The 21,415-nt window shown below is 38.3% G+C and overlaps 1 protein-coding gene across 1 annotated transcript in view; it reads right to left on the reverse strand.

Annotated features, from left to right (window-relative positions):
• Positions 1–9,784: 9,784 nt before the first annotated feature.
• Positions 9,785–21,415, reverse strand: part of PWP1 (PWP1 homolog, endonuclein) — a 33,991-nt gene continuing 22,360 nt past the window's right edge. The window contains exons 12-15 of the mRNA XM_006205862.4: positions 20,124–20,214; positions 19,916–20,037; positions 18,730–18,835; positions 9,785–17,903 (exon numbers count right to left, since the gene is read on the reverse strand). Of these exons, the coding sequence (XP_006205924.1) occupies positions 17,794–17,903; positions 18,730–18,835; positions 19,916–20,037; positions 20,124–20,214 (429 nt within the window). The 3' untranslated portion in view covers positions 9,785–17,793. The remainder of the gene's footprint in view (positions 17,904–18,729; positions 18,836–19,915; positions 20,038–20,123; positions 20,215–21,415) is intronic.

Raw genomic sequence — 21,415 nt, forward strand, 5'->3', positions numbered from 1 at the left:
GTCGTCCACAGGAGTCATGTTGGGGACCACACAGGATACAGACGCAGATGACTGCAGCAAAGACGACCCAGACCATGGCAAGTGTTACAGGTACAAGTGGTATAAAAATCTAGGAGCAGGAGTGAAAGTGTCACTCTAAGAGAAGGATAGTAAAGAAAAGTGGGCAAGACAAGCCTGGATCTGTGATGTAGTGAATTAAGCCGGTGCAATACATTGGAGATACAGGGCTGAAAACTTTAGAATGACTAGTTTACCAAGTCAATAGCTGCTTTTTGATTATTTTATTTTTAATTACAGTGCTAGTGTTTATTTGTGGTAGGTGTGGTTTTAAATGCTTTATAAATAACATACTTAATCTGGACAGTAGCCTTGTGATTATCCCTAGTATAAAGACGGAGATGCAGGAGAGGTTAAGTAATTGGCACACAGTCACACAGCTGGTAAGTGGCGGTCTGCGCGTAGCCCACCGAGCCTTACTGATTCCTCAGTAGTGGCCTCGCATGGGGTCTCTCCATGGCATATATCCAGGCCACAGGTCTTTAAAGGCAGTCACGCACAACATCTGAACTATTCCATTTAGACAAAGCATATTTATAGACGTGAATTAGGGAGCTTGTGGAAAGCAAGCTGTGGTCCTTGTTTTCTGCCCTGCTTCAGCCCCCAGTGCCCTTCGTGCTGCTGCACAGGCTGGAGAGGTGGGCTTTGGGACAGGACAAACATGGAGGTCTGCTGATGGCCAGAATGAGGAGAGAAAATCACTTAGGGATAAAGGGGCTGACTTTGGGAAAGGCTGCTTCTTGACTGATCCATCACTGGTCAGTAGACAACTTCTAGCCCCTTAGCTACCATGTTCTAGGACATAGTTGTTTGTGGGTGTCGTCTGTTACAGCAGTAGTGTATTTCAGTTCAACATTTGTTTAGTCCTCACAGAGCATTATAAAAGTAGGTTTTACCCCCATGTTATGGTTACTGAAGTTCATAAAAATTACAAGGTTTTCCATATTTCATATTCAGTGATTTGCTTTCTGGGAGCACTTTTTTAAGATGTATATATGTCTCCTCCAGGTATCTCTTCCATGTTAATCCACATGCTGCTGTTCTGACACCTCATTTCAGGGCGCGTTACACTGCTACCTGTAGTAGTTGTGCATTTGCACTGGGGTTGTGAGATACATTTTTTATAAGCTGAGAACACTGTTGTGGGCCATTACTCTTTATTGGTTGGAGACAACTGGACTCAGCTATGAAAAATGAATTAGTCAAAAGCGTGGGAGATGACATAATATTCTGTTAGGGACTTTTTCAAGAGACCTGATGCAGATATGCTGTAGCAAAAAGAGAGCAAACCAGGCTATTGTGTATCTGAAATTCCCAAATGCAAACTGTTTTGAGGGAAAAGAAAAGCAGGATGATCCATGCATTCAGCATATATTTACTCTCTTTGAGAAAGGAACATGTTAGACTTTAAGGAGAGTAGGGGAGGGAGATGTATAAATGAAGAACAGTGGCTTGTGACCAGGAAATCCAGTCTCAAGCCCAGAAGCACACACATAGGCAAAAAATATGTTCAGGATCCTAGTCCTTTCTTACAGGTGTGTGGTTAGGATGGAGGGATACGTCAGTGTTTTTAACAGCAAAGATGGAAGAAACCTAAGTGTCCCCCAGAAAGGAAATGTTGAATAAATTATGACGCATTCACCCAAAGCAATACAGGGAAGGGGGAGAGTATACCTCAGTGGTAGAGTGCGTGCTTAGCAATACAGTGCTGCTTTGAAAAAGGATGAGGTGTTCCATGTGTTAACATAGAAATGTCTCCAAGACATATTGTAAAGTGAAAAAGCATGTTGTCTGATCACCTGTTACCTGTCTGTGTCTAATATATTAACATGAATTGCACAAAGAATATACCATTACTTGTCAATTCCCTTTTATGCTTTCCTGTGCTATAGAATCTAGAAAGCTAAAAACTGCTTCCCAGACTCCTTTAGAGCTAAGATTCCAAACAAAACCAGACTTCCTCTGATCAGATGCACTTGTGTGAAACTTTGGTCTAGAACTGCGTTATGTAGGGGGAGAAGCAGGGCCTGAGGTGTCTGTTGTGCAGGGTGGTCTTACCAAGGGTGATGTGGTTTTGGAGCTGGTGGCTGGATGGAGGCTTTCAGATGTGTCATGTTAGCTTCTTGATTGTAGAAGCAGCAGCTATACCTTGCAAGCTCACTTCTGCAGTATGGGATTGGGGTTCATTCCTAGAGTTCAACCTAGACTCCATTTAAAACCTTTCCAACAATTCTGTGAGTTGTCTGTACTGCTTAATAAATTCTTTTTGCTTAAACTCTGAAAATAAGAATTCTGATCAAATAATTGGTATCCAGAAATATTGCAGGAAATAGATCAAGGAAATGGGATCTTGCATTAGTTGTCTGACCTGCCTGGGTTTTGAAGGCACTGGGGATCTGGCTACTCTTAGAAGATTAGGACACAAAATTGTACCTGACACTCATGGCTGGAACATGAGTTAGCTCATCACCTGTGACCACTTACAAGGAAATGCCCAAAACAGTAAAATCAACTTGATCAAAACTGTGTTTCTCCTCTTCTCGTCTAGCACCCTTAGAATCTTTTGGACATTTACTCCTCAAGAGTTAGGAAATTCTTGTAATTCGTTTAATATGTAAGCTTTATTTTCCAAGGTTTGACTTTGGACATACAGAGAATTTGAGTTTGTCTGAGTCATAGATCAGAGGCAGTAGTAGTAAATGAGGGGAACTGGAACTTCATTTTGGTGTGGTCATTACAGGGTATGCAAGAAAGGACCGTACTCATTAGGAGAGAAGGAGCTGCTTCTGTTGATAAGAGAAATCTTTGGGGTTTGGAGGGACTTAGAGTTGTTAGAGTCCTCTCAGATATCACCAGTCTACTCTTCAGATTTATGGTCTTTCCCCCCAGGTATTACAATTTTCACTTAAGAAGTCTGCTGAAACTGAATTCACACTGTGTTGTAAATCACTAGGTTGCAGGATCCGACTCTGCTGCTGGTTTATCACTGTATCAGCTATAAGAGGAAAGGTACTGTTTCAGGGCAGTCATGGAGAACTCTGTGGTTCTCCGATCCAGCTTGTGTGTGTGTGTGTCAGGCAATTGGATATGAATACTGTGTACTTCTATATTCAGACTTTCTATTTTTTCTTGTATCAGTTCTAGAAAGTTATATTTTTCTGGGAATTTGTCCATCTTAAATATGTTTAAGTTTAGTCACATGAAGTTCATATCTTATTAGCTATTTAATGTCTGTAGGATCTCTAACAGTGTCCCCTTTTTTGTTCCTGGTGTTGATAACTTGTGTGTGTTTTACGATAGTATGGCTCATAGGCTTATCGACTTTCCTAGTATTCTAGGAAAGAATCAGTTTTTAGCTTTGATGGTTTTCTGTGTTGTATCTGTTTTCTGTGACATTACTTTCTACTTTGTTACTTTTTCCTGTCCACATTTTCAGGTTTAAATTGCTGTTCTTTTTCTTAATATGGCTGCTTGAATAGCTGATTTTGTTTTCCTTTTCTAATATGCATTTAAGGCTATAAAATCATCTTAATAGGGCTTTAGTTGCATCCTTATAAGATTTTTTATGTCATACTTTCATTGTAATTTGGTTAAAAATATTTTCTAATTTCTGTTGTGCTTTCTCCTTTGCCCCATGGATCATTTATAATAAATTGCTTAATTTCTATTAAGCAATTTTGAGAATTTTTCTAGTTGATCTTTTCTAATTGATTTCTAGCTTAATTCCATGATGATCAGAGAGCACACTGAACAATTTCAGTTCTTTACAGTTTGTTGATACTTGCTTCATGGCCCTGCGTATAAGAGCCAATTTTGGAAAATGTTCCATATGAAAAGAATGTATATTTTGTTATTCTTGGGTACAGAGTTCTGTGAATAACAAATAGGTCAACTCAATAATCACGTTAATTAAGCTTATATATTGAACTTTCTGTCTTGCTTGTTCTGTCAGTTACTGAGAAAGTTGTATTAAACATTCCCACTCTGTAGATTTCTCTACTTCTTTAAGTTGTCATTTTTGCTTTATATATATTTTTTGATTTACATATACATACTTAAAAGTATTTATATACTTTTTTTCTTCCAGTGTGTTTTTTTTTTTAATAGACTTTATTATTTTAGAGCAGTTTCAGGTTCACAACAGAATTGAGCAGAAAATACAGAGTTCGCACATAGCCCTCCCCACCCACACATACATACTCCCCTACACTCAGCATCCCTCATCAGTGTGGCATATTTGGTACAACTGATGAACCAACATGGGCACATTATTATCAACCAAAGTCCATAGTTTACATTAGGGTTCACTCTTGATGTTGTACATCCTATGGGTTTTGACAAATGCATAATGACATGTAGCCACCACTATAGTATCATACAGAGTAATTTCATTGCCCTGAAAGTCTCTTGTGCTCCGTCTACTCATTCCTCCTTCCCTCCCTCTCCCTAAACCCTGGAAACAATGATCTTTTTATTGTTACTGTAGCTGTGTCTTTTCCAGAATGTCATATAGTTGGAACCATACAGTTTGTAGCCTTTTCAGCCTGGCTTCTTTCATTTAGTAATATGTCTTTTAATTAAGTTTCTTCTATGTCATTCATGGCTTGATCTTTTTTTTTCTTACTGCACATATATTTTATAATTTACATATATGTACTGTTCGTTGTTTCTAAGAACGTTTAGAGCTTTAGCTTTTTAAACTTACATAGTTATCAAAGGAATAAAACCAGCCACAAAATAAGAATTAACTCAAAAAGATACATACACCCTGGTATTAACAGCAACATTATTTATAATTGCCAAGATATGGAAGCATCCTAAGTGCAAATCAATAGCTGAATAGATAATGGAAATGTAGTGTGTGTGTGTGTGTGTGTGTGTGTGTGTGTGTGTGTGTATAAATATATAAAATGGGATACAACTCACCATAAAAAAGAAGGATATTTTGCCATTGGCAGCCCTTCTTTCACTTTTGTTTTTCACCTCAAAAACTAGAATTTTATAACTGGCAGAGACATTTCCATTACATCCAAAACAACAAAATACCTAGAAATAAACTTAACCAAGGAGGTTACCTATACTCTGAAAACCGAAATGACACAAAGAAATGGAAGTATTTCTTGTGCTCTTGGAAGAATCAACAGTGTCAAAATGGCCACATTACCCAAAGCAATCCACAGATCCAACGCAACCCCTGTCAAAATACTCGCAACATTCCTCACAGAACTAGAACAAACAATTCCAGAATTTATAAGAACCACAAAAGACCCCTAACAGAAAAAGTAATCTTTTGTAGGTCTCTCTCTTTTTTTTTTGTTTTCTCTTTCTTTTTGTTCTCTTTTCCTATGGTTTGATGGCTAGAGAAGGTCCTTTAACATTTGTTGTAAAGCTGGTTTGGTGGTGCTGAAATCTTTTATCTGTGAAGCTTTTGATTTCTCCATCAAGTCTGAATGAGAGCCTTGCTGGATAGAGTATTCCTGGTTGTAAATTTCCCCCTTGCATCACTTTAAATATATTGTGCCACTCCCTTCTGGCCTGTAGAGTTTCTGCTGAAAAGTCAGCTGATAACCTTATGGGAGTTCCCTTGTATGTTATTCGTCGCTTTTCTCTTGCTAATTTATTATTTTCTCCTTATTCTTAATTGTCAATTTGATGACTATGTGCCTTGGTGTGTTCCTATTGGGTTGATCCTGTGTGGTACTCTTTGCGCTTCCAGGACTTGGGTAACTGTTTCCTTTCCCAAGTTGGGGAAGTTTTTGGTTATTATCTCTCCAAAAATGTTCTCAGGTCTCTTTTCTTTCTCTGTCTCTTTTCTTTCTGGGACCCCTATGATGTGAATATTAGAGCACTTCATGTTGTCCCAGAGTTCTCTTAAACTATCCTCATTCCTTTTTATTTTTTATTTTTTCAGTTCTGAAGTAGTGATTGTACTAAACTGTCTTCTAGGTCACTGATCCGTTCTTACGCCTCATTTAGTCTATTCTTGGTTCCTTCTAGTGTATTGTTCATTTCAGTAAATTTATTCTTCAACTCTGGGTATTTATATTTTCCAACTCTTTGCTAAAAACTTCACTCTGTGCATCTGTACTCATCTTGAGTTCTCTGAACATCTTGGCCATCATTACTTTAATCTCTTTCTCACATAAATTACCTATCTCCTCACTTACTTCTTCTGGGATTTTATCTTGTGCCTTGGCCTGGGAGATACCCCTTTGCTGCCTCATATCATCTGTCTTTCTATGTGTTTGTGGATTCCTTCCACAGGCTTTGGGATTGTTGTTTTCTTATTTGTTATCTGTCCCCTGGTGGATGAGGCTGTACTAGAGGCTTGTGCACGTTTCCTGGCAGGAGGAGCCATTGCCTGCCCACTGCTGGATGAAGCTTGGTCCTGGACCCCTGGTGGGTACGGCTGTGTCTAGAGGCCTTTGTGGCTTAGGAAGTCTGATGATGGGTGTGGCTGTGTTCCCACCCTGTACGTTGTTTGGCCTGAGGGTTCCCTGCAGGCTGTTGGGTGGGGCTGGGTCTTGGTGCTCATGATCCAATCAAGATGTCAGCCTCCAGGGAAACTCATGTAGATTAACGCTCCTAGAATGTCCGCCACCAGCTTTTATGTCCCGTGTGAGCCGTGGCCATCCCCCACGTCCCCAGGAGACTCTCCAAATCCAGCAGGCAGGTCTGGCCCAGGTTCCTGTGAAATCACTGCCTCTGCCCTTGGACCTGGTGCATGTGAGTTTCCGTGTACGCTTCCCAAGCGAATGGAGTCTCCATTTCCCCCAGTCCCGTGAGGCTACCATAGCCAAGCCCCCCTGGCCTTCAAAATCAGATGTCCTGGGGTCTCCTCTTCCCAATGCCGGGACCCGAGCTGCGGAGCCTGACTTGGGGCTTAGAGCTCTCATTCCTGTGGGAGGGCCTCTGTGACTTAACAGATCTTCAGCTTGTGGGTCACCCACCTCGGGGGTATGGGGTCCAATTATATCGCAGGCACGCCCCTCCTACCATCCTGCTGTGGTTCCCTTTTTATGTTTACAGTTTCAGAAGATCTTTTGCTAGGTTCCAGTCTTTTCTCAATGGTTGTTTAGCGGTCAGTTGTGGTTTCATTGCAGTTGCTAGGAGAGGTGAGCTCGTGGTCCTACCACTGCACCATCTTGACCAGAACTCTATATATAGTTTTAAATTGAAGTATAGTTGATTTACAGTGTTGTTCCAAGTGTATAACAAAGTGATTCAGTTATATATGTGTGTGTATGTATTTTTTCAGATTCTTTTCCATTATAGTTATTGCAAGACATTGAATATAGTTTCCTATGGAACTGTACAGTAGGAACCTACAAGGAACCTGTACAGTAGGTCCTTGTTGCTTTATACATTTTGGAGCTATGTTGCTGGATGTTTAAAAACTTAGAAATGTATCTTTCATGTTGATCCTTTTGGCATTATAAAAAGGACACCGTCTTTATAATGTCTTTCCTTAAAGTCTATTTTGATATTAAAATAGCTGTATCACATTAATTTTGATACTTGCATAGTGTATATTTTTCCACTCTTTTATTTTCACCATTTCTGTATCTTTAAAGTGTGGCTTTTGTAAGCAGCATATAGTTGTTTTGGTTTTTATATATTAGGATAATTTGCCTTTGGATTACTTAGATAATTAATATTATACTTAGGGATATATTTGGGTTTAAATCTTCCATCCTACAATTTATTTTTGTTTTTATTCGTTCCATATTCCTTTTTCTCCTTACTTCTTTTGGGTTAGTGAAGTATTTATTATTAAGTCCTCCTCCTCCCCCCCCTTTGGCTGGTGTGTGTTCTGTCACTGTTCTTTTCGTAGTCAGCCTGGAGATTACACCACACACCCTCAATAGACTGTAATACCACTTAGTACTTTTACCTCTTTCAAAAGAATACTGGTATTGCAGAATACCTTCCACTGTTAGTCTCTTTCTAGCCTTTTATGTTATTGTCAGGCATTTTAATTTTACAGACATCTTAAGTCCTACACAACGTTATTGTTGTTGTTTTATAAAGTAATGTTTATTTAAATTTACCTGTATTGATCATTATTCTTTCTTGCAGTTTCATGTTCCCATCTGAGATAATTTTTCATTCTTAAGTTTAATGTAGATCTAAAGACAATGAGTTTTCTGTTTTAAGACATTTTAAAAAACACTTTTATTGAAATATAGGCAATTACATACAATGTGTCCATTTCTGGTGTACACAATGTTTCAGTCATACATATACATACATTTATTTGTTTTCATGTTCTTTATCATTCTAGGTTACTACAAGATATTGAATATAAATCCCTGTGCTATACAGAAGGAACCTGTATATCTATTTTATATATGGTAGTTAGTACCTGCAAATCTCGAACTTCCATTTATCCCTTCCCACCTCCTTTCCCCCCCCCCCCCGGTAACCATAAGTTTGTTTTCTATGTCTGAGTCTGTTTCTGTTTTGTAAATAAGTCCATTTGTGTCTTTTTTTTTTCAAGTTTCGATATATGAGTGATATGATACGGTATTTTTCTTTCTGTTTGTGGCTTACTTAGAATGATGATCTCTGAGTCCATCCATGTTGCTGTGAACGGCGTTTTCTTTTTAATGGCTGGATAGTATTCGATTCTATAAAATATACCACAACTTCTTTATCTAGTTGTCTGTCAATGGACATTTAGGTTGTTTCCTTGTCTTGGCTATTGTAAGTAGTGCTGCTATGAACATTGGGGTGCATGTATCTTTTCAAATGAGAGTTCCCTCGAGATATATGCCCAGGAGTGCAATTACTGGGTCATATGGTAAGTCTGTTTTTGGTTTTTGAGGAATCTACATACTGTTTTCCATAATGGCTACACCAGCTACATTCCCACCAACAGTCTGAGGGGGTTCCCTTTTCTCCACATCCTCTCCAGCATTTATCATTTGTGGACATTTGAGTGGTGGCCATTATGACTAGAGTAAGGGGATATCTCATTGTAGTTTTGGTTTGCATTTCTCATTTCTCTGATAGTTAGCAATACTGAGCTTTTTTTTTTCCCCCATGTAGCTATTGGCCATTTGTATGTCTTCATTGGAGAATTGCTTGTTTAGGTCTTCTGCCCATTTTTGGATTGGGTTTTTGTTGTTGTTTTGTTATTAAGCTGTATGAGCTGCTTATATATTCTGGAAATTAATCCCTTGTCACATCATTTGCGAATTATCTTCTCCCATTCCGTAAGTTGTCTTTTTGTTTTGCTTATGGTTTCCTCTGCTGTACAAAAGCTTTTGAGTTTAATTAGGTTCCATTTGTTAATTTTTGCTTTTATTTCTATTGTTGGTTAGACTGCTCTACGAGAACACTGCTAAGATTTATGCCAAAAGATGTTTTGCCTGTGTTTTCTTCTAGGAGGTTTATAATCTTATGTTTAAGTCTTTAAGCCATTCTGACTTTATTTTTGTGTATGGTGTTGAGGGAGTGTTCTGACGTCACTGATTTACATGTTGCTGTCCATCTTTCCCAGCACCACTTGCTGAAGAGACTGTCTTTTCCCCATTGTATATTCTTGCGTCCTTTGTCAAAGATTAATTGACCGTAAGACATTCGGTCTTAAAATGTCTTTATTTCATCTTTTTAAAAAACATCTTTTTTAGGAGGGGTGGGTGTAGCTTAGTGGAAGAGCATATGCTTAGCATGCATGAGGTCTTGGGTTCAATCCCTAACACCTCTATTAAAAAAAAAATAGTAAAATTTTAAAAAGCTTTATTGAGGGTAATTTACTTACCATAAAATTCACATTTAAAGTGTACAATTGAATGCTTTCCAGTATGTTCAGAGGTGTGCACCCATTGCCACAATCCTCTTAAAATATTTCCACCACCCCAGAAAGATCCCTTGTGTGCCATTTGCAGTCACTCCTATTTCCATCCCTAGTCCCAGGAAGTCGTTAATCCACTATCTCTATAAAGTTGCCTTTTGTGATACGGTAAGTGGAATCATACAATGTATGGTCTCTTGTGTCTGGCTTCTTTCACTTAGTGTGTTTGAAAGGCCCACTCAGGCTGCGGCATGTATCAGTAGTTCACTCCTGTTTATCACGGAATAGATTCCATTGTAAGGATATACCACGTCTTGACTATTCATTCACCAGTTGATAGACTTTGGATCATTTACACTTTCTGGCTGTTATCAACAAAGCTCCTGGACATTTGCATACAAGTCTTTGTGTGGACGTATTTTTCTCTTGGGTACACACCTAGCAGTGGAATTACAGGTTTGCAGGGTAAATTGATGTTTAACTTTTAAAGAAACTGCCAAACTGTTTTCCAAAGTGGCTGCATCACTTTCCCTTCCTACTAGCTACATATGAAGCTTTCAGCGTCACCATATCCCCACCAACACTTGTATTTCTGATTATAGCCTTTCTACGGGTGTGAAGAGGCACCCCAGTTGTGGGTTTGCTTTGTGTTTCCCTCCTAACCTGTGTTGAGCATTTTTTCCCTCCAAGTGCTTATTGACATGATACCTTTCATCAGTTTGGGAAGAATCCTTAGCTATAATCTCTGAATATTGCCCTCTCTCTCATCCTATTCTCAGATTCCAGTTCCATGAATTTTAGATGTTTGCATCATGTCCAATCTGTGTCTTATGCTTTTTATAATACACTTTCTCTTTGTACTTTATTCTGAATATTTCCCATTGACCTCCCCTCAAGTGCACTAATCCTTCACCTGTGTCTAATTTTTTCGTTAATCTCATATATAAAATTTCTTGTTTAATATATGAGTTCTAGAATCCCCATTTGATTCTTTATAGATTTCAGTGTTCTGGTGACATATTCAATCTTACTTTCTCTTTGCTTTGGGTATTTCAAAGTCCATGTCCAATGCAAGTCGATTGGGTGAATTCCTTTCAGAGTTGTTTCTCTTCTGATCCCGTTTCCTGGTATGCTTGGTGATTTTTGATGGCATCCTGGAGATTGTATAAGAAACACTGGAAGCTGTGGATAAAATTAGTCTCTTCCAGAGAGGATTCACTGTAGCCTTGCAAACAACTAGAGCAGGAACATCTCAATCCAGTCAAGCACTGAGCTTATTCCAGTCTAGGCTTCTGATTTTATAAAGCTGGCTCTACCTCTGGCTCACATCTCCTTGTAGGGTATAGTCACAATGAGAGCCTGAAGTGTTTTTTGGAAACCTCCCTCCTTGAGATACTTAAGTTCAGATTTTGTTTTTCTGGCATCATGAGACTGCTGAATGCTCTGCTGTAGTTTTCACTTGCATTTTCCCCCCATTTAGTTTCTCACCTTACATAACATAATAATTATTAAATGCTTGAGAAGAAAACCAGTCTAGGTCATTTCTGCAGATCTCTTTTTCCCTCAAGGCTCGGCTATCTTAGAAACTCTCCAATGACTTCATATAGATGTTGCGTGCATTTTGTTCATTCAGCCTTTTGTGTTTTCAGTGGAAGAGCATAATGATCTAATCTGTCATAGCTAGAAGTAGAAATATAAAACCAGTTATTTTTGAACCCAAATTCTGGATGTTTGCTCTGACAATTTTTTTTTGTTGTTGTTGTTTTATTAATTTGCTTGTCTTGAAAAGACCAGGGCAAAAAAACTATGCCCAAAAAAACTTTAATATGTCGTGTGTATGCAGCTGGGGTTGTCCTGAACAATTATAAGGCCTATGGTCACTCCTGTATAATGCTCACCTCCCCCAAATAAGTTGATTCTGCTTTATAAAATAATTTGACAGACATGGTCAACCCTATTGCCTCTCCACACACTACCTAACGAAAACACCTGTCACCAGCAGACTACCAGTGATGAAAATAATGCTGCATTTTGTTCTCCCACTTTCCATGCCAGGTAGGCACTCTCTCTTGGCCTCAAATCTTTGGGCTCAGATCTGCCCACATCTAGGAGTGGTGTGTATCTGTGGTAGGAAGCAATGGGGAACCCTTTTCTCAGTCTGTATGGAACTATTGAGCTTCCTTTTAAATCTGCAGTCCTCACCTGTATTTGAACCCCCATGTTTCCCAGTCCCCCAGGTTTGACTACCTCTGTTGCCTGTCTACTCAGATGTCTCACCCCCTGCCTGTGCTAGCTTTCAGCAATAACTGCAAGCCTAGGTTCTTGGATGCCAGGTGCCCAGATCTATTCTCATGAATAGCCTTGGAGGCAAATTCTCTTGACTTTGAATGCACCTCCCTGCTTAGCATTCCTCAGACTTGGTACCTTCAAGTTGGAAACAGAAATGTCAACCCCATTTTAGCATTAAAGTTTTTATAGGCAGTAAACATGAGTTCTTACTCTATATGATACATATGTTTGGGTAGAGCCTTGTCTATATAAAAACAGTGCAAGTTCTTTCCCTTTTATATACAACCTTCCCTGAGATCCAGGAAAGATACATTTTTATAGCTATTTTTTACAGAAGAATATAAAGTTTGAGAGACACTTAACTATTGAGTTTAAACCTATCAGAAGTCTCCCTCTGGCTGTCACTAATCTGGGGCTTGTTTTGATAATCTAATTAAAAGCCAGATCAAAACCAAGAAAACCAAAATAGGCACTTCATCCTTCAGTCTGCTGTCCTTTCTAGAGAGATTTTGGTGAACCCAAGTTGCTGTACCTTTATACCAGTGTCTGACTTGGAATGACATTCTGCAGGAATTACCTAAAACAATTGAAGTCATATTCATGAATTTCACAGGAAACATTAATGGTTCATGAACTGATAGGCTCTTTTATTCTGCCACTTTAGGATTGGGTCTCAAACTAATTTTTACCACTTGTGAAAACTCACACTTAACAGGAGGACTTAATCTGTAATTAGAATTGTCCCATTAGGTGGAGGGCAGTTTTCTTCTTCACACTGAATCTTCCCCCATGCCTGTGTGGCACTAGGCACAGAACAGGCATTCAGTGTTTGAAGATGAAGGAACAGTCTGCCTCTCCTTCCCCTCTCTCCTCTGTCTCTCACCCACACTCAGTCCCTTATTCTTTTTAATGTCTATTTATATATTGTCTGTGGCTCCTTTCATGCTACAGCTAAGTTGAGTGTTCTGACAGATGCAGCTAGCTAGCTATCCAGAATGTTTACCATCTGGCTATTTTTTTGAAACTGTGCCAACTCGCATTTTAGGTCATAGTGATCAAAAAACACCTTATGGTTCTTGAAGGGTAGTTTTACTAGGTATAGAATTCAAATTTGGCTACTGTTGTCTTTCAGCACTTTCTACTGTCTGCTTTTTAAATATTTTCAGTTATGGTTTACTATTGTTTCCTTCTGTACCTGGTCATTTTTTTACATTGAAGTACAGTGGATTTACAATGTTGTGTTGCTTCTGGTGTACAACATAGTGATTGTTACATATATTTTTTTTTCCTATTTTTTAAGATAATGAGTATAGTTCTGTTATTAGAAGCTATTGAATATAGTTCCCTGTGCTATACAGTAGGATCTTGTTCCTCTCTTTTGTATATGGTAGTATGTATCTGCCAGTCCGAAACTCCTTATTTATCCCTAACCCTCCTTTGCCTTTTGGGAACCATAAGTTTGTTTTTTGTCAGTCTGTTTCTGTTTTGTACGTAAGTTCATTTGTGTCATTGTTTTTAGATTCCACATGTCATATCATATGATACTTGTCTTTTTCTGTCTGACTCACTTCACTTAGTATGATAATCTCTGGATCCATCCATGTTGCTGCAAATGGCATTATTTCATTTTTATGGCTGAGTAATACTCCATTGTATATAAGTATGACATCATCTTTATCCAGTCATCTGTCATTGGACATTTAGATTGCTTCCACATCTTGGCCACTGCAAACAGTGCTGCTGTGAACACTGGGGTGCATATATCTTTTCAAATGAGAGTTCCTTCCAGATATATGCCCAGGAGTGGGATTGCTGGATCATATGGTAAGTGTATTTTTGTTTTTTTCAGTAATCTCCACACTGTTTCCCATAATGGCTGCACCAGCTACATTCCCACCAACGGTGTAAGAGGGTTCCCTTTTCTCCACACCCTCTCCAGGTCTGTAGACTTTTGAATGATGGCCATTCTGACTAGTGTGAGGTGATACCTCATTGTAGTTTTGATTTTTATTTCTCTGATAATTAGCAATACTGAACTTTTTTTTTAATGTACATATTGGCCATCTTGTACCTGGTTATTTTTATTTCCTGATTTTTGCATATCAAGTCACAATAAAAATGTGACCAGTACTTTCTAGGCACTTTCATTCCTTAGGTTAGGTTTCTCTTCACAATTATTTTTGTGTATTTTAATATTTGTTTGTTAGATTTATTCTAGTGTGGTCACTTGACAGGACTCTCTCAGTGTTATTTGATAATAATTTTCATTTTTGTTCTTGAATCATTTTGCTAGGTATAGAATTCAGATTTGGCTGCTATTTTCTTTTGGTATTTTTGAATATATACTTTCATTAAGTATATATTATTTTTGCTAAGAAGTCATCTATAAGTTGAGTTGTTGCTCCTTTAAAGATAAATGCTCCTCCCTGCCTTGCCTCCTTAGCCTTAGCTATAGTTGGCAGCAATTTACCATCATGTACTTAGATATGATTTTCTTTGGTGTATTCTGCATAGGTTTGTTAGTGGTGCCTTCACATCTGTGGTTTGATGTCATTAGTCTTGGAAACTTTTTAGCTAACATTTTTGTATGTATTGCTTTTGTCTCACATTCACTTTCTCTCTTCTAGAGAATTATGTATCTTTTTGTTTATTCTCTTTTCAGTTATACTGTTCTTAAAGCCATTTATGGAATCTGTCATTTCTGTTACGTCTTTCAGTTCCAGATTTTACATTTTAAATACAATTTCTAGTTCTTGGCCAAAATTCACACTCACACACACACACACACACACACACCCCCTCTCTCTTGGCCAAAATTCTCTCTCGCGCGCGTGCTCTCTCTCTCTCTCTCGCTCTCTCCTTCCTCAGGCCCTAACACCTTTCTGGTGTCCACAGATGTTCTAGGGAACACGTAGTCCCAAACGATTCAACTTTCTGGCTTTGTTTTCTCCTGGCTGTTGGTGCACTGTTTCCTTAGTTCCTCTGGATTTTCTATGATGTGGATTCCTCAGTCTGGCTCTGTAGGAGACGGTGAACTGTGTAATGGATGCTGGGATGTACCACTTCAAATCCCTTTGAGTAAGAAGCGGTTTCCAGAGGTGCTGGCTGCTGATTCCTCACAGCTTAGTTTCTCTCTGGAGAAGGCTCTTAGCTCTTGGCAGTTGCCTTGCTCCAGAAGACTCGTCATTCCTGGGGGTAGCCTAAACCAGATGACTGGTTGATACACTGCTACAGAGGCTCTGCCACAGTATCTCAGTCAGGACTTCTGTGAACAGTCATTTCAGCTTTAGGGGTAGAGGTCTGAATGGAACATCTGTGTAAAGTTCCATTAGTTCAACTTCTCCCTCTGTATAATTCTGTTCCCCTACTTCCTTACAGGTTTTGTTTCAGAGAACACTCCAAGTAATCTACTGCAGAGTTCTAGGAAACCACATTTATGAGTCTGTTTACTTTGCTTTTGATACAATCGTATTCCATTTTTGCGATATTTAACTCATTCTGGGGAAGAAGTTAAGCATTGGGAGAAACAGAACATTTAGGGTAAGTAATGTACTTAGGCTATGACATAGCCAATTAAGATACTGTCTTTGCCTAAAGGGAGCACATCTTTACTTTTTCATTTTTTTTTAAATTGAGATCTGATGTATTAGTTTCATGTATACAACATAATGATTAGATTTTTGTACGTATTGCAAAATGATTATCAAAGTTTAACATCCATCCACACATAGTTACAATTTTTTTCTTGTGATTAGAACTTTTAAAATTTACTCTTAGCAACTTTAAAATATGTAATATAGTATTATTAACTGTAGTCACCATGATGTACATTTACAGCCCCATGACTTAACTTTATAACTGGAAATTTGTACCTTTTGGTCCCCCTTCACCCATTTCACCCCACTCCCCCACCTCTGGCAACCACCAATCTGTTTACTGTATCTATGTGCTTAGGAGGGGTTGGGGGAGGGGTTTGATTCTACACAGAAGTGAGATATGGTTCAATATTTGCCTTTCTCTGACTTACTTCACTTAACATAATGTCCTCAAGGTACCTCTACATTGTCACAAATAATAGGACTTTTCTTTTTTATGGCTAATACTACTTTGTGTATACCACATTTTTAAAATCCATCCACTGATGGACACTTCGGTTGTTTCCATATCTTAACTATTGTAAATAATGCTGCAGTGACCACTGGTGGTGCACACCTTTTTGAGTTACTATTCTTGTTTCCTTTGGATGAATACCTAGAAGTAGAATTGCCAGATCATATGGTAGTGCTATATTTAACTTTCTGAGGACCCGCCATACCATTTGCCACAGTGGTTACAGCAATTTACAGTCCCACCAACAGTGCACGAGGGTTCCCTTTTTTCCAGATCCTTGTCAACACTTTCTCATCTTTTTCATGAGTCATTTCAAATGAGCAGTATGAAGTGATATCTGATTGTGGTTTTGATATGCATTTACCTGATTATTAGTGATGCTGAGTACCTTTTCATGTACCTGTAGCTATGTGTATGTCTTCTTTGGAAAAATGTCTATTCAGATCCTCTGTCCATTTTTAAATTGGTTTTTTTTTTTGCTATTGAGTCATACGACTTTATGTATTTTGGATTTTTAACCTTTTATCAGATATGATTTGTAAATACTTCCGTTCTGTAGGCTGCCTTTTCTTTTTTGATGGCTTCCTTTGCTGTGTAGATGCTTTTTAGTTTGATGCAGTCCTACGTATTTTTACTTTTGTTCCCTTTGGTGTCATACCCAGTGTTACAGGTGGTAATTCCTTTGTCTGCTAAGTTTTTTATGGTCTCAGGTTTACTGGTCAAATCTTTAATCTATTCTGAGTTAATTAATTTTTGTGTATGGTGTAAGACAGTGGTCCAGTTTCCCAGCACCATTTACTGAAGAGACTGCTCTTTTCCCACTGTATGTTCTTGGTTGTCATAAACAGACCATATGTATAGGTTTATTTCTGGGCTCTCTACTCTGTTTTGATTACTATAGCTGTATAATACAGTTTCTGTCTGAACGATCTACCCATTGGTGAAAGTAGGGTTGTATTATTGTACTGTTACTTCTCCCTTTAGCTCTTTTACCATTTGCTTTATTTATGCACCCAATATAGGGGCACCTAAAATACTTATTTACAAATGTTATGTCCTCTTGTTGGACTGACCCCTTTTATCATTATGTAATGCCTGTTTCGTTTGATAACATGATACCATGATAGGGACAAAAAAAAGGCATGCCAATTTTAGAACACTTCTAAATCATGAACATTAATTGGAGAACAGTCAGTCAGGAAGGTGCAGTCTTGGCCTAATCACCAAGTTTCCAGGCCTCTGTTCACCATCTTTTAAGATTAGAGAATTTTCCTCTTTTAAAATTCTATCAAGTAGTAACTATTTTACAACCCTCGATGACCTATGATAGATGGTATATTTAAGGAATTACTTAAAAAAAAAACTTTTATTATCCCTTTCAAGAAATGCAGGTGGAGTATACATACCACAAGCTTGAAAGGTACGCACAACGACCAGCCCTGTCTGTGCTGCCCCCGCAGTTGCAGAGAGGAATGTCTGGCCGTTCTGTTTGTTGTGTGCATGGTTGCAGCTACACAGGGAATTTTTAGGCCAGCTTTTTAAGATTCCATTGGTGTTTCTGAGCTTCTGCTCCCAAAAGGGCCACTAATAGATGAATTTCTTGTATTGCCGAGAACAAGCCTCTCTCGTCTTCCAAATGCTTCATTTACTAAAAACATAAATAAATTGTTAAACTACCAGATCAAAAACTTAGCTTATAAAAATATAAAGAGACTAAAATGTAGAAATGAGCAATGAGGTTCTCTACCTTGAGGTAGAAATTGTGTTTTGAAAATATATTTAGCACTTTGTAAATGGGAAGTAACCAACGCAAAAGAAAGTTAACCTCATTCAGAACATTAACTGTTTTAAGCTGGTCCACTTAAAAAAAAAAAAAAAACTTTGCCTTGTCCTGGATTTATCCACTTCACCTTAACAGATGTCCAGTCTATGATAACAGTGACTGTCCCTCCCTTATTCTACAGGAGTAGAATTGTTCCCTACTTTCATCTTTCTCTGTATCATGAGCAGAATAGAGCCCTTTTGGATTTAGGACCTTTTCTCATTAATCAGATAGGGAGGCTTTATTGTTCCAGATTACATCAAAGATAATAAACAAGCAGTCCAGCAGAGCAGCCCCTTCAGGAAAGTTGGATTTTATAGGAAATAGTTGGGGGGGGGGGGGAGCACATATATTTACACTGGGATGGGCCATTGTTGGGAAAGGAGGGCTGCTCTTCAGATCATTTTAAAATTCAAATTTTACCATAAAGATATTTTTGAAATGATCTACATTTAAAAGCGTGAAGACAAACTTATTTGTGAACCTGAACATTTCCAAATTACATTTGATCTTATCTATTTCCTAAGCAGGCTGTACTAAGGGTATGAACACTGTGGATCTACCTTTGCTCGCTCTCTAATGTATTCAAGCCACACTTTCTATGTTAGCTCTTACAGAACTCATCCAGAGAAAGCAGGAAATTAAGTCTTACCTGAAGAGACTGTACTTATGTCCCAGACCCGAAGCCCTTCTTTCTGACCTCCAAAAGCATAAATAAATGGCAAATCAGGACAACAGGAAGAACAGAAGAGAACTCCCTGAGAAGAGAATACAAAGTCATTGATTCCAGTCTTTCCATAGGGCCCCAACCTTGATCCTTAGTCCTGTCTACAAGAACCTATGATTTGAATGGTTACTCAAAACTAACTCACCAGTATCTCTTTCAGGCCTCCTGCAAAGTTCAGTCAAGTTGGAAGGGTTATCATTACAATACAAAGCTGGCCAAGTTCAACACGATGGACATTCTGTGAGGACAGGTAGGACCCTCAGGTCCCTCTAACAGAGATTTCCTATTAAGTCTAACCTGCTCAATAATCCCAGAAACTTTAATTCTCCTTTTTACGTAATTATGCTGATACCACAGATCACTATTAAATCATTTTTTTAAATTTTTAATTTTTCCCCTTTATATTTTCTATGATGCATGTGTTATCTAGTAATAAATAAGGAAATGTAATAAAATCAGTAAGATAATCAGCTGTTCATGTTTTGGGACAGGGTCTTCTAGATTTAAATATAAGCATTCAAGTACTTAAGTATTTAAATATAAAAATTGTTCTGTAAGCTGCCTTTCCACAAATTTATGTATATATACATACATACATACATACTTACATATATATACACAAATATATCTGCAGTTTTAGAGTTCAGTGCCTGACTGCAGTACGTGCTCAATAAATATTTGATGAATGAATTCCCGTCATTTTTAAAACTTTTGCTACTATGTAGTGATCAATTTCAGTGTGATAAGAACTAGTTATAAAAAGAGGTGGGTGAAAAACTGACCTCAACAGATATGGTGCCCTAAAGGTTCAAGGGTTTCCTGGGATGGCCCTGAGTTTAAAAAAAAAAAAAAAAAAAAAGGCTATTCCACTTGTGTCCTAGAAACCATCTCCTTATCATCCTTGTTTTTACAAAACAACTGTTATGAGTTGGAAAAGGAACCAGTCTTTGATTTCTCCCCAAACTGTCCTGAGTTGTAAAACTCTCACAATTTGACTAAGCCCAAAATTAACTTCCCAACAAATACATATTCTTTAATGCAGTGATTCCTAGAGTAAGACAAACAATAAATCAGAAACAGAAAAAACCAAGATGCTCAAGGATATTCTTACCATTTTCATGTCCCTTGAGTGAACTAGACTTGGCCTGTCTCCTAATATGTCCCAGATCTTCACATACTTATCTGCTGATGCAGTCACAAGACAGCCCTTGATTTGACTGCTTAGATCAAGACCTAAAGGAAGGTAAGATTAGTTCAAAGACTCACTCTGAAATAGATTTACTTCATCATAATAGAAATGAAACACTATTCTTGCTCACCAGAGATTTCATCATTGTGTGCATTAAGTGTAAAAATTGGCTTATCTGAACGTGCATCCAAATTATATACAAAGCCGTCATCTGTACTGGCCTGGAAAGAGTAAAAAGATGGACATGATGCTACATGACAATAAAATTTAGCAACTGGTAAGTAGTATAAATCATAGTGAAAGTCAGCTATGTATCTGACTTACCTGAGGAGCTCATTACAAATTAACATGGACAAGTTCTAGTTCAGCTGATACGTCTATTAGGCAGCTGAACATGAGGATGAATATGAAGCTGTGGCCATGGTATGGACCAGGGTTAGAGAGACGAAAGCGCAGGGGTGGAAGTTACATCCATGAGAACAGAGGGGACACAGCCCAGGTGCACAGAATTAAAGTGCAGTGTGTTGGGGACAAAGGCCTGGAGAGCACAGCCACTTAAGGTACAGGCTGAGGAAGAAGTAAGAATCAAAGGAGGAGGAGGAAATTACAAAGAATATCAGGGAAGCCTAGGGGTTCTGAAGAAAGAAGTGCCAATGCTATCAATATTTTGGCAGAGATTTAATCAGATAAAAACCGAAAGGCAGATTACAGTAACACTGAAGAAAGGGAGAGGAAACAGAAGGAATTAAGAGACAGACCTAGTCAAAGAGGGGAGAGAGACCTGAGCCTATACACAGCGAAGGGAAACAGCCAGGACGGGGAGGGGGAGGACACATGTTGTGGTCTTGAAGCCAGGCTGCAGATGGGGACAGAAACTGAAGAGGGAGGTCTCATCCTTTGAGATTGGAGGGAGCGAGGTAAACCATTTTATTTTGATTACTTTCCATTTTCCTAAATATTTGTGATTTTAGTGCTGATGACCATCTATTAATAACCTCAGGAAATGTGTGCTTGCCTGTTGAGAGCCAAAGTACAATACCACATTCAAATATAACTGGCACCTCACTCCTAATAACTATGAGCTTCACACAGCTCAGCGGGGAGCTGCATGCACTTCTGTGCAGAGTTGAGATTAAATGTTCTCAAAATCAAAATGGCAAGAAACTTATTAAAATTATCCATATTTAAAAGAGCTTTTTTTTTTTCTTTTAAGGATTCTTTCCCTCATTTTACAAAGCACTCCATACATACTTTAGGAAAATTAGGAAGTATATGGATGTATAACAATTTCCTTAATTAACCTTCCCCTCTGGATAAAAGCTGGGATTTTACTTCTACATGGATTGAAATATCAGTGGCATCTTTGGATGCTACATAGAAAACTGTTATCTTACAGATATTAAGGGGATTAAGAGATCATAC

Source organism: Vicugna pacos, chromosome 12 (genome assembly GCF_048564905.1).
Source record: "Vicugna pacos chromosome 12, VicPac4, whole genome shotgun sequence".
Taxonomy (NCBI): domain Eukaryota; kingdom Metazoa; phylum Chordata; class Mammalia; order Artiodactyla; family Camelidae; genus Vicugna; species Vicugna pacos.